Raw genomic sequence first — 14,299 nt, forward strand, 5'->3', positions numbered from 1 at the left:
ATGCAATGGTCTACGCGCGCTCGTAGGCCGGCTGGGGTGACCACTAGTGTCGCCCAGTCCGGCATATTTGCTTGAAGATCTCTCAGGAAAAAACACTGGAGAAAACTACCTAAAAAAATATATTTTTTCTAAAAAAATCTTGCCAGGAACTAGACAGAAAAAAACTGATTCTCTGTAGCAGACAGGAAGAGGATATACCCTCTAGGACTGCCCCTAGGGTGGAGCCAGAACGTTTTTTCTTTCTGCCTAGTCCTACTCCTGCGGAGACAACATAACCCAGTTCTTGTGAATCAAGAAGACTACGTCTGTCAATGAGCGACAGAGAAAACTAAATTACCTGTGGATAATTAGCCCTGAACACAGACCTTTTGAGTCCAGGAGCCGAACATCCGCCGGTTATGCGGCAAACCCCGCAGGAAAATCAGTCATCCTCAAATTAAGGTGGTAATAAATCCTTACTGTATCTGAACACTACACAGCCTGCTGGGTTTATTATAATAAATACTGGAAAAGGTTATACTTAAACCCCCACCGTGGAGCACGAGAGGGATGTGGCACCCAGCAGAATCACGTAACAAAAGAAAAAAAAAAAAAAACTATTCTGCCCTGTGACCCACGTGCGACAGTAATGGTAACAGTCTGGGCTATGAGACTGCAGCCAAGTTTCCTGGCTAGCATTACCAGTTCAATAGCCCAGAAATACTTTATTACATTAGAATATTTCTCAAATTACATAATGCAAAACAAATTGTAAAGCTGGATCTCAACTATACCCTTGGTCCTTGGCTCCGATGTCTTCTCATTGATGGAGTTAAAGATAGTTCAGGAGAGTATTCTTCCACAATTACTCGTTCTGATGGTGTGTTTGGTCTTATTTGTATTCTGCTGTTAGGATAGCCATGAGCTCTAGAAGGTAAACTCATTCCTCCTCCATCTACCATCCTTTCATCTTCTGCTCCCAAAGGCTGAGATCTCCGGGTATATCGATTGGGTCCCTTTGCCAAAGTTGAAGCTGCAAAAGGGTCATCAGATGGCAAGACATCATACCTGTCTGATGGAGTTTGTGGTCTTGATGCAGATTTAACAATATGACTTCTGGTCCTGGAGCTGGTCACATAGTACTCGCTAGCTCTATCTTCATTATGTCTGACCTGTGCAGAATTTAGAAGCCTGTCCTCTGAAGGAAGGATGTCCACACGTCCAATGGGTGTATTGGATCGAACAGTGATCCTACCCAGGGAAGGAGATCCAGTCACAGCCACAAATACATCCTCATTGGACGCAGCCCTGTGCTTGGGGGACTGTATTTTGGGGCTGAGACTTGGGGTCAGGGGGGTGTCTTTTCTGGTAGGACTACTTAATTTTGGGGCAGCATTCGGGTGAGAATTGTCCACATAGTGGACAGGACTTGCATAATTCAAGTTAGGGGGTGGACTTCTCTTTACAATACGGTGTCTTGTAACCTCTGATGGGACAGGTGGAAGAGATTGTGATCTTGAGGCCTTGACAAATCTTTGAGCCATGTACTCAATTTTTTCTGCTGAAGGACTGCCGGTTGATGGAGAGGAAGGATGTATGGCCATACTCCTTACATCCCGAGTTTCCACACTCTCATTCTGTTGTATAAACTTTTCATCTCTTGAGTTCCAATTTCTATCCACAACTTCAGACTTGTATATATGAGTAGGAAGCATGGCAGGAGAGGAAGGGGCAGAGCAGGAGACAACAGAGGAATATTCATCATGTGGACATTCAAATCCATTAGGATGGGGTCTAGGAGGACTCCTAGCCTGATAAAGCCTGCAAAAAAAAAAAAAAATACACAATGAAAAGCTGACATCTTCATAATAGAGAATTTATTAGGAGTTAGGAAATGCTATGCATACAAAAACGTACTAGATGTTCACTAAAGTTAAAATATCTCAAGCCAATTTTTTTTTTTGGATAGAGTGATACATTAGAGCTTCTGTAAGGTTTTTTTTCCTCTGTCTGTATCCGTTAGGACGATTAACTCTCTCCATTTGTACACAGATGACCACTGTCTTTGAGGAAAAATCAAACTAGTCGTTACTAGAATTTAAATGCAGGAAATCATCCAATAAGAACAATTTCGTTTGACAACTGGACATTTCCCACATTTTGGGGAATTTTTTTTTGGGGGGGGGGTTATTCAGTTAAAACCAACAATAACTGACAGGCGCTTTAAAAACTTACCCTACTCTATCCAAATTTTAAAAAAATGATGTTGCTTGATGTTCAATCTTGTCTTTCATAGCAGACACTGGGGCAGGTGTTCCTGCCCTTTAAAGCAGCCATTGTTTTACGTGTACGAGTCTTAAAACCTTTGGCCAGACACCTGGTAATGGCAAACAGGCCAGACACAGGTCCTTGTAGATAGAGCTGCCAAGTATTTTGATTTAACTTTCATTACCTAGGGCTGTTGACAAAACCTCAAATACCAACTTGAACAATGACGTAACATTTTCTTATGTACCACATGTATGTGTATACTTCTATTAACATGCATTCCTAAAATTATACCCACACTAGACAAAAACAACAAATATGCTCATCACATGCCACCACCTAACCCTGCCCTCTATCCATATTCTTTCCACCCACTCCCCACGTCCTAATGGACTCTATTAAGACATTGTGCCGTTACATATTGTACGTGTGGAAAGTGCATTCCTGCCAACAAAAGATGAAAGGTGACTTTACTAATGCATCTCATAACTGTCCACACAAGATTTAAAAGTATTTTCTTACTCTGCAGAAGGTTGCTCCTTATGAAAAGGCACCCACTCTTCATCCTCTGGTATAGAGTCCTTCCCCTCAAGAGACATCTTGCTTTCCACTTCTTGTCTGCTATAAGTGAATTCTATATTCTTCAACAAACTCTCTGGTGTTGGTGGAGGTACCGACCCATTCTGAGACAGAGATGTGTAATGTTGTATGGCATCTGTTAAGGACTCCCTTAGTCCGCTGAACAAGCTGTCCTTCTCCAAGTCTCCGTTTCTGTCCTGTTCTGGCAGGCTGTCCCTGGAACTCTCATCCTGCGATCTGGTCTCAGATAGGTGAGCAATCTCCAGAGATTCAGCACTTTTTCCATCATCGCCCACAGTATTTATTTCACTATGGGAAAAATCTTCATAACTGGCATATAGTTCATCTTGTGGAGTCAGGCTGTGGCCATGGTTGTTTCTGTAAGACAGAAATCCAAAGTAATTCACATTGTACATACATATTTTGTAGGTCTACAAAACCTAGAACAAAAAAATCTGGCAGCTCCAACATATTTGAGGTCTGCAGGTAAAGTAACCAATCCAATAGCGGTTTGTGATAACTCTTCAGGGTAGGGGTTCATGCATCTGAGGATATCCTAGGAGTATAATATCCTAGGCCATGCATAGAAATATTGCAGCATTTTGGAAAATCTATGAGTCATCAGGAACTGTTCCCTTCCTTGCTTAGGAGAGGAAATCTTTTCATTGCAAATGGACTGGGATGCACAATCTGGAAAAAGTTAATCGGAATGGCGTTATCAAAAAGTCATCCGGGTTAAGGTGGATCTCTCACCTCTGCAATAACATAGATCTGCCTTTTTATGTCCAGCCTGAAAAACAGCTAATATAGATGCATTTGAACTGATAAGGAAAGAGTTGAGAAAAAGAAAGTGGAGGTATTGCTTGTAATGACTAATCAGCTATCATTTTCCCAATGCAGAAATGCCAACATCAAATTCCAGCTCCCTTTCCAATTTATCTACTGTATATTTTACGTTAAACTAGGATTTTATTTTAAGAGGAAATAAGATAGAATAATATAATTTTTCAAAATCAGCACAAAGGACAGGACTTGCCTTCAGCATGATGTGCCGCTTGTGCTTCTATCTTCTAGTTCAGTAGTGATTGTCCTCCCAATATGTCCTGCCCTGCCACCTTACTTTTCCTGTGTGGCAGAGGGGATTAGAACTGAGTAGCTGTTACAGGCACTCTCATCAAGAGTGCATGACTATGTCTACCATGGGCAGACTGGCAACTTTCGGCCCAGGGCGCAAGTACAAACCAGAGACCCATGGTGCAGCGACTCAGCCTCCCTGCCACTCTCTTTCAGCCCCCCCCCCCCCCCCCCCACTCTCCCAATCCTCCTGACCCCCTATTCCAAGCTGAAGCCTTGCTCCAGATACCCTCTACGTACCGGCTGAGCCCGGGTTTCCGACTTGGCCAGCAGGGGGAGGTTGGGGAGAGCTGGGACAGCTCGGTTGGGCAGAATAGTCTCCAGTAGGGCATAAAACCGGCCTCTGCTCAGACACAGTTTACAACATCCATGCTGGAGGGGGGGGGGGGGGGCATACGCTTTGTCCTTGTCTCCTTTTTATGGGGCATCAGAGCAGCCCAGGGGGCAATTGCCCCTCTGCCTCCTGGCCCAGTGCTCCCCTGATGTCTACCCTTTCTGCCTAGCTTCACCATTTATAGAGGCTGTACTACTGCTTCTATTAACAAAAGAGGATCTATGAATGGAGGACAGGCAAATGATTGCAAGGTCTGCTACCTTCGTTCATAGATCAGGTCTCATTCATGGAAGCTATGGTATAGCTTCTATAAATGGCAAAGCTGGGCAAAAAAGGCAGGCAATGTTGTACACTCTTGACGAGAGCCTGCGATAGCTCCTCAGTTCTGAACTAGAAGACAGAAGCACAAGGGACGAATCACAATGAAGGCAAGTAATGTTCCTTGTGCTTATTTTGTTGTTTTTTTGTTTTAGGCCCCCTGAAAGTGATACGACTGAGTGGCCTTGAAGCAATGCCTGTGTAATCTTGGAGGTTTATGGACCTCAAGTTGCATCAAAGTTGTGCAGGGACTACTTCGAAGTTGCAGATATGAACGGTACTTTTTGGAAATCATGGGCTACGACTTGTCATGCGACTTTGCAGTCCCAAGTCGCAGGACAGGTTGCACAAGTGAAAGGGGCTTTAGGTAAACTTAGGCTTTAAAACAAATCCAACTATATAGCACTTTTTTAATCCTCATTTACCAGTCAGCTCTAAAAGGCTTCCTGGAATTAAATTAACCCCTTCCTGGCATCCCTTTAAAAGGTTCTGAATGTCCAGGGTGTAGGATGGATCGCTGATCAGGTAATCACCGATTGACCGACTGTCACAATGGTCACAGGATTGGAAGCCGGTCCCACAGGCTACCAATTGTTAGTGGGTACCTAGAGCTGACTTTGACATCTCAGTCCCTGTGTTAGGAGCATGCACACGAGTGCGTTCTCAGCACAGAAACATCAGCCGCCCGGATAAGCATATGCGTGGCGTGTGGGCATTAAAGCTCATTTTTGCATAGGTGTTACCCAGGAAGCAAAAGGGTAATGAAAAAAGAAGAAGTCCATTGCAATGGATAATTACACGTGGTTAATAAGGTTTTTCTATTCTGCATATTTTATTTTTCAGGAAAATGCCATTTCATCTATAATACAACCCTTCTTAAAGAGACACTGATGTCAATTTCATTTCATGGCTTTTTCTCTTCAAGAATAGTCATTTAAAGTTTCATTTACATTTTGATTGTGAGCCAAACTGTAAGAGAAGATCAGTCTTCACTGGTCTCCCACGCATGAAAAATATTAAACAAGATATCCAATATTTGTACCTGTTTTTGCTGTCAGCGACTACCAGAGCAGACTGGTTCATGGCTCGGATCCAGGCATTCATGTCCTCTTGTGTGTCAGCTCCAAAATAATAAGTTCTCATACCAGGATGTTCTGCCTGAAAAGTCAGGAGCACAGAAAGACCAGATATAAAACAGTGCTTTTATTCATGAGAACTGAGTCTGGGGGGGGGGGGGGGGGGGAGTGGATGAGCTGCCTGCAGCACCAGATTCTCTCTCTCAAATTCAAGCAAATGATGTACTAAAGACAGCGCCTGGTGGCCCATATGGGTAACAACCCAATTTATCACCACCTTCACCTTTTTCAATGAGTAATATAACAAAGCGACACACTTTGACTTCACACACACTTTGATACAAAATAAAAGCCAAGCACTTTGGGATGCCCTGAAGCGTGTACGGAAAGATTTTATTGTTCAGTTGTGAATTGAATGAAAACTGGTTAAACCCTCTATCAAGCTTGTATATCTGTCTGCTTGTCATAAGATTAGAGGTGAAGGAAATACTTTAAATGGGGACACCGGTCTCTGTATCTAAGATTGGAATTTTGTCCACTATGGAGCAAACATCACTTGATAGGGGTTTTAACCCTTTCCTACACTAGTTAAAAAAGTTTGATAAAATAGGCATTATTGTTTCTATTTAGTACATAACGGTAAGGCATACCTTAAAACTAAATCTTCTATTTTTCACTTCTCTTGGGCTGGCAGGTAAGATTTCATAACTTGGTAACAGGATGCTGCCGAGTACAGTCTCCTCTCGGCTGTCTGGAAATAATAAACCCAACACAATGAGAACAAAACAAGATTACTTCTCTATGAATCAATTTATACAATTAAAAAGGGTTAGTATTCCCCAAAATAATTAAAAAGGGTTAGTATTTCCCAAAATAATTAGTGTTGTAATTTTATAGTCCAATCATTCGCTTGATTAGGAATAGTTGCAATGGGCAAAAAAAAAAAAACAAATAGTGATGCACCAATACCAGTTTTACACCTGTGAGTAAGAGTACCGATACTTGTGGTCAAGTACTTGCCAATACCAATTACTGATACCTTTGCAGTGATTTGAGCCTATATAAGATGAATGGGCTCAAATTGCACTCCAAAGAATCACATGCGATTTGAACAGGAATGTGGTGCAATTCCAGTCCGAATCACATGCGGTTTTCTTCTCCTGTGTGAACCCAGGCTGAAGTCACGACAACAAGCCTAGGTTCACACATGAGCAGTGGGGAAAACGACATGTGATTCGGACAGGACTCGATCCTCTTTACTATTAAAATCACATTCCATTCAAGCCCATTCATTTTGTATGGGCTCAAATCGCACAGCAAAGGTATCGGTTTTAGGTATCAGAATATTTGCATGAATACAAGTACTCGTGCAAATGCTTAATATTAGCACAGATACTGATATCAGTGCAACCCTAACATATGCAGGTGGTCCCCGGGTTACAAACATCCGACTTACAAATGACTCCTACTTACAGAGGGAGGCAACAGGAAGTGAGGAGAAATCTCCCCCTAGGAAGGGAAAATCACTCCCGTAAGAGTTATCAGTGTCTCCACTGAAGTTTTATCACCAATCCTTGTTTCCACAACCCAAAATTTTTAAAATCCAATTGTCATAGAGACAGAAAAGTGAGGTGAAATCTTCTGAACAGGGGTACAGACAGCAAAACAAATGTTACAGGGGTGTTAATCGTTCCCTATATTATACAAAAAAACGTAAAAAAATTATGCTTTTGGCTGAAGCTAAACTTAAACAATTTACCTGTTCGGACTTACAAACAAATTTGACTTAACAAACCTACAGTCCCTATCTTGTTTGTAATCCGGGGACTTCCTGTACAGTACATCTTTGCCTTTCCCCATGTTTTATCACCCTAAAGACCGTGCAGACAAATACCCGTTGATCTGTCATAAATGTACTGGTTTCTTAAGTCCTGTTATGGGCTGTCATCATACAGCATCTTGGTGTCAACCCTGCCCAGTTGTCTTTTCCTAAACTACTCAATCCATCCAACTGTTTTAATCTCCAAAGCATAGGCACTAACTGACTTGAAGTCCCAAAAGAAGAACTGGGAGGCCATAATAGACTATGAGATAAAGAGGAAGAGTACAGGGCATCTCATTTTCTGGTAAGATCAACAGCAATTTTTTTTTACACTTCGAATACAGATATAACAAAAAAGGGTTTACATACTAAAATGACAATATTTCCATTGCATAAAATAAATAAAAATCAAGTCGTACCACTAGGACTATATTGTATATTTCTTGTGAGCTTTTGTTAATGAATATTTCATTTATGGATTACCTCGGTAATAAAATAGGCAAAAATCAGACAGCACAAACCATCTTCTCTTCCAAAGTCGTAAGCCTTGACTGTCCTAAGAGGGAAAAAAAAAAAAAAAAAGACAACTTTGAGCGCCAAAAATCAAGGTTACTGATTTCTGTGGTTTTATCTGCAGTTTTCTAAACTGACACTAGAGGGAGCACTTTCCAATGCCTTTGTTATCCTTAACAATTTCTGAGGTTTTATCTGAAGTTTTCTAAACTGACACTAGAGGGAGACCTTTCCAATGCCTTTGTTTTTAGGCAGAGAAAAAAAACTGCATTAAACAATACATCAGTGAAAAAGATCAAGGATGCAATTACAAGTTAGCAGAAACAAATCAGATCCTGGCCCATTGAAGCAATATCATGAAGGATAGCATTTGTTTGATTGCTGAGGATTACTGAATTGTAGGTAAAAGGAAAAGAAGAAGAGGAAGAGGAAAAGTATAACCATGTTTATTCACTGACCTGCTTATAGAGCCAGCCCCGAATGACCACAGGAGAATTGGGGTCTCTCTTAATAGAATATTCTCTTTTTCCAAATGTGTGCACTCTTTTTATTGATCTGGTCGACAGCTAAGAATAAAAATATTAAATTTTAACAGGCATTTGTAAATATATAAAATGATGAAATATGTGGCTACATTAGTCCTCTTAGGTCAAAGCAGCCCACTATGCCAGTCCTTCCTTATGGGAGCATAATCTATCCAAATGTCTGAAATATGTTACACAATTGAAGCTATGATGGACTCCTAAGTCAAAAGAATTTCATACACTCCTACAGTCTTCTGCTAGTGAAAATTGAGTGATTTTATCAAATATCAGGCCATCAAAAGCTTTATTCTGCCCATTTCTATAAGAATACAAGGCAGTCCATCATGGGGATGGGCCAGTAGGAAAGTGGGGGGTGGGGCAGGGATGTCCGGGGCTGAAAACAAGTCCCTCAAGTTTGAGCTTTGCTTTACAGAATAGCGCAGCATTTGGGCAAAGTGGTAAGTAGTGGGTGCTTCTGTAGGTAGGCAAGGACAGGAACCTCAGGGTACCTGCATTCCATACCAGTCAGTGCCTTTTTTTCCATTCATAAAGTGGCTGAGTCTCTTTAGATATAACTATAGCAGGAGGAATAGCGTACAAACAGAAGGGTTGACAAAATGGAAAACCTTCCCTTTCCCTACACAAATCACAGCGCAATAACTTCCTAACTGATAAAAATATAACTGGATTATCTGCAAGAGAAGTGATTGGATGCAGTGGTGTCATTGCCCTACAATCCAGCAGGGCCCATTCATAAGAATAAGTATAGTAACCAGGGTGGATTTGATTTAAATCAAGTTGATTTTTAATCACAATTTAAAATCACTAGTAAAAAGGCTTGATTTAAATCAACTCGATGTAAATCATAATTTTTTTAAGAGTAACTGACATCTCCATCTCGCAGCAGTTCCTCCTCTGACCCGCTGTTGACTCACCGACAGTCCCATTCACTTTAATGGGACGGCTGGTGATGCAGTAGTAACACAACAAGGGGACGTGGCGGCAGCAGGTGAGTGGATGCCTGCTAAACAGGCGCAACCATGATGGATCTGTAATGGCAGGGGCTCTTTAAAAAGTAAGGACTCATTCTTCCTGGTAGTGTGAAATTGTGTGAATGCATCAATGCACTGCATGTCATCTCAGCTCCGAACTTGGATTCATTGAATGAGTTTTCCAAAAATGTAAATATTGCGGAATATACAGCCTCATGCTACATATTCAGTCTTCATTTCATGTTGAATAAACTAAATAAAGTAGAAAACTATCTTTAGATAGATTTTTACTCCAAAATGATTTTATAAAAAAAAAAAAAAAAAAAAAAAATTAAAAACACAAAAATCCGATTTTGATAAAAATCAGTGATTTTTTTTTTTTTTTTTTTAATCCACCCTGATAGAAACTCCCAAGGTCAGGCAGTGAGCAGGACGGATGCCATGCTCTTCGTCTTTATATTCCTAAGGCACTGCAGGAAACTAGTAACTGATCCTCAGTACACTTTACTAGCTTACACATGAGGGAAACCTGTTTCTGCCATTGAAAGTAATTGGCTTCTCAAACTGCAGGGACCCAAAGAAGCCGCTATGGAGAAATACAACTTTACACCTTTTCAAAGAAAACTGCTGCATAAACTGCAATAAACCTTACAAGCCAGCTGTGTTCCTGCTAAATCAGCAAAAAGGGACATTTTAGAAGTACGACAAAGTAATTAGTGCAGAACTCCAGGTATGGTATATTTATTTTATTAGGTACATTGGTCCAGCTTGGACCCAAGTATACATATTCAATACAAATTCAAAATATGAGCTGGTTGGCTCCTTATACTGCTGCTTCCATTAACATTCCAGCCCTTCTATAAAGGCCCCTTTCACACAGGCGGACCGTTCAGATCCGCCTGTTCGTTTTTTTGGCGGATCTGAACGGTCCCCCCATGCATTCCTATGGGGCATCGGATGTCAGCTGAGACATGTCCGCTGACATCCGACCCGATCCGTCAAATCTGGACGGATGGAAACCCTATTTTCCATCCGTCCAGCGGATCGGATGGGAACGGACCGACGGTCTGTTCCCATCCGATTTCCCCCATAGAGATGCATGGGGAACTGACAGCTGTGTCTCCGCACACAGCACGGAAACACAGCTGTCATCCTCCTGCTCAGCGGGGGATCGGCGGCTCGATCCCCCCGCTGAGAAAAACGTCATCCGTCCGACGGACGGATAGTGTGAAAGGAGCCTAAAAGGGACTACCAGAGGCTGATACCGGGTCATACACACCTGTGATAATTTGGGTCTTTTGTATCTGCCTAGTTTTCTTATTAAACTCTAAAATGCATTTCCAGCTATTGCACATTATAGGGTTGATTTACTAAAATTGGACAGTGCAAAATCTGGTACAGCTCTGCGCAGAAACCAATCAGCTTCCAGGTGTTAGGCCGGGTTCACAATGGTGCGAACACAGGACATTGCATGTGACTCGCAGCGCATTGCTGTGCAGATCACATGTGATATGAATTTGCCCATCAAGTTTGTATGGCTGAATTTGCATAGCATTCAGACCAAAATGGCACAGGACTCTTTTTTGGTCCGCACTGAAATGGATGTTCACACCCATGCGATCCCGTTCCTGTACCATTTCACAGTTGGCGCTGCGATCTGCAAACCAATCTGGAGTGTCATTAAATTTCTATTGACATGCGTAAACGGTTTACAGATGTCAGCTTGAACCGTCTGCAATTCAGGTGCAATGTGGCAACCCACACAGAAATCGCAGGGTGTGCCGCATCGCTCATGTGTGAACCCAGCCTTATTGTCAGAGCTGAATTAACCACTTGTAACGCTCCTGCGTTTTTATTGTAAGCTGGATTTGCAGCTGCAGAATCTCCACTCAGTAGTCATGTAGAGATGTGTTGGAATACCAGATCCAACTCTCCAGACTCATCACTGTGGGCCTGTCTGCTTCAGCATACAGATATACACACACTCAATAAGATGTTCCTGGAGTGATAGGATGTATATGATAGTATGGAGGTGATGTGCTGAAGGGACAGGTGTGAGCAGTGACAGTAATGGTAAGCACTTGATAGTAATGTTCAGGAGAGTAGTAGATGGTAATAGGTAGAATGCAGATAGGTTAGTAATCATGTATGGGTTTAACAGGTGGTAAGGACAGCAGATGACATATACAGGATAGACTAACCCAGTGCAAGGATAGATGGTAGTAGACTCAAGAGCTAGCAATCTATGTAACAGTGCAGATGGTAGAATTAGTATGCATAGATAGTAACAGTCCTTAATGTGCAGAAGATGATAGTGTAAGTTAGTTATGGAGGATTCCCCTGTGGGGTACTTATCACTAGTAAGGTTTAGTAAGTAGAGGGGTCCAGTAGTGAGGGAGTGATCCGGTAGCGAGATACGGGATCAGTAGCGAGGTTCCGGTCTGTTCCAGGTAAAGGCAAATAGCTGGAGGTTCCGACAGCAAGACAAGGCTTGTAAGCATGTAGGCACACATTGAACGAACAACGTGAGAGAGAACGCCGGCGATTGAAATAGCCGCTCAGCGGCGCTCAGCGATGACGTCATCCGTCTTAAAGGTGTATGCATTCCACCTAACTAGAAAGGTGGGACGCAATGTTGAAAGGAAAATGGTAAATAAGGGTACCAAAGGTACCAGAATCTTACACCACTTCACCTCTGGAAGGTTTTACCCCCCTTCCTAACCAGGCCATTTTTTGCAATACGGCACTGCGTTGCTTTAACTGACAATTGCGTGGTCGTGCGACGGCGTACCTAAATAAAATTGATGTATTTTTTCCCACAAATAGAGCTTTCTTTTGGTGGTATTTGATCACCTCTGCGGTTTTTATTTTTTGCACTATAAACAAAAAAAGAACCACAAAAAAAAAAAAAAAAAAAAAACACAACATAATACTTTTTACTTTCTGCTATAAAACCTGCCCAATAAAATATTTTTTTTAAAAATCTAATTTTTTTCATCAATTCAGGCTAATATGTATTCAGCTACAAATTTTTGGTTAAAAAAAATCCTAATAAGTGTATTTTGATTGGTTTGTGCAAAAGTTATAGCATCTACAAACTATGGGATACATTGTTGGATTTTATTTCTTTTTTTTAATAGCAATAGCGGCGATCCGCGATTTTTAGGAGGACTTTTAGGCGGACAAATCTGACTCAAAGCGACTCCAATACAGTGATCAGTGCTGAAAAAACAAATGCACTGTTACAGTATAATGGCACTTGCAGGGAAGGGGTTAACACCAGAGGGGGGATCAAGGGGTTAAGTGTGCTCCTAGGGAGTGCTTTCTAACTGTGGGGGGAATTGATGCACTCGAGGAAAAGAGAGATCTGTGTAAAACACAAGATCTCGCTTTTACTCCCTGACAGAACAGTGGTCTGCCTTGTTTACATAAGCAGGCCGCCTTTCTGTCATTCCTCCAAACGATCGGCGGGTCCTGGCTGAGTCCAATCACATGCACGCGCGCCCCCTACATCTCGTGCACAAAATCATGTACATGTACGTGATTTTGCGCAGCCAGGCCGCCCTGCCACAGTATATATATGTGGTGGGAGGTCCAGAACTGGTTAAACAAGCTGAAGGTAGAAGCTGATTGGCTACCATGCACAGCTGCACCAGATTTTTGTCTCTCCGGTTATTGTAAACCAACCCTTAAGTAATATTTACCAGAGAGTAATTTTGGTGCTTATTATTGCATTATTTGCTTTGTGTTGGGATTTGATGATTGGATTTAAAAAAATAAAAAGAAATAATCACATTACACAAATTATATCTATAAGTTTCGCATACATAAAACTCGTAATTTAATATTTTTCTAAACATTGCATACATAAAAAGAAGTGCAATGCACCCATTTAATTCTAGGTAAAGCTAACAGCTCTCTCACCCTTGACCCCTGGCTGGTAGAGGTGGTTGTGGCAATGCTGCTGGCCACACTGAGGCCACTCCTGGGACGTTCCATTTCTTCAGTCATGGTTGGCGGCTTCAAAGGAAAACTGGATTGTCTTTTGCTGGGTCAGGAGTTCATCAAAGACCCTGTAATACAAACACTTCTTTAATGATCCATTCCTGGTTAGTCAGCCAGAAAATGTGGGTATTAAAAAGGCCTTGACAGCTAACTGACTTTCCCCAAAACAATTAGCCTGAGAAACAACAGAAACCAGACCCTAAAGTCTAAACAGAAAATGGGTGGGCATGACCAAAATTTCGAAAGAGAGAAAGATCAAGATCGAGAGAAAGAGAGAAAGATCAAGATCGAGAGAAAGAACACCTCTTCAAATTTGCCTGTACATATACACACACACACACACACACAATTACAGACACTGCATTTTATTTAACAATTTGATATAGAATTTCCAAAATTGATTTGGACTTAATACATACGGACATTACCCCCCCCCCCAAAAAAAAAAGATTTATATAAATGTACAATTACAATGACTCAAGTTTATCCCCTAGGGATTAGAAACCAGAACCCCCATTGGTTACAGCACATTTTTAAATCCATTAATGTATTAAGCCAACAGCAACGCTGTCAATCTGTTTATTTGTGGCACCGTGCAGCTGTTACTGGCACCCTGTGATTGGTGAATACATACTTTGAGTCCCCCCTACCCCACCCGCCCCAGAGACATAGATGGCTTTTTTTTTTTCTTTGCTGCTTTGAGTAGACTGACAAAAGTCCTAGTTAGTGACAGCAGAACAAGGGATAAAGCCTGA

The 14,299-nt window shown here is 41.7% G+C and overlaps 1 protein-coding gene across 1 annotated transcript in view; it reads right to left on the bottom strand.

Annotated features, from left to right (window-relative positions):
- The window catches only part of LOC309568645 (pleckstrin homology domain-containing family A member 7-like), a 130,583-nt gene that overhangs the window by 42,018 nt on the left and 74,266 nt on the right, over positions 1-14,299 (bottom strand). Inside the window, exons 2-8 of the mRNA XM_082274375.1 lie at positions 13,464-13,612; positions 8,482-8,589; positions 7,994-8,066; positions 6,339-6,439; positions 5,655-5,770; positions 2,770-3,204; positions 774-1,800 (exon numbers count right to left, since the gene is read on the bottom strand). Coding sequence (XP_082130501.1) covers positions 774-1,800; positions 2,770-3,204; positions 5,655-5,770; positions 6,339-6,439; positions 7,994-8,066; positions 8,482-8,589; positions 13,464-13,550 — 1,947 coding nt within the window. The 5' untranslated portion in view covers positions 13,551-13,612. The remainder of the gene's footprint in view (positions 1-773; positions 1,801-2,769; positions 3,205-5,654; positions 5,771-6,338; positions 6,440-7,993; positions 8,067-8,481; positions 8,590-13,463; positions 13,613-14,299) is intronic.

The sequence above is a fragment of the Pelophylax lessonae genome (assembly GCF_965119305.1).
Source record: "Pelophylax lessonae genome assembly, chromosome: 12".
Lineage (NCBI taxonomy): Eukaryota > Metazoa > Chordata > Amphibia > Anura > Ranidae > Pelophylax > Pelophylax lessonae.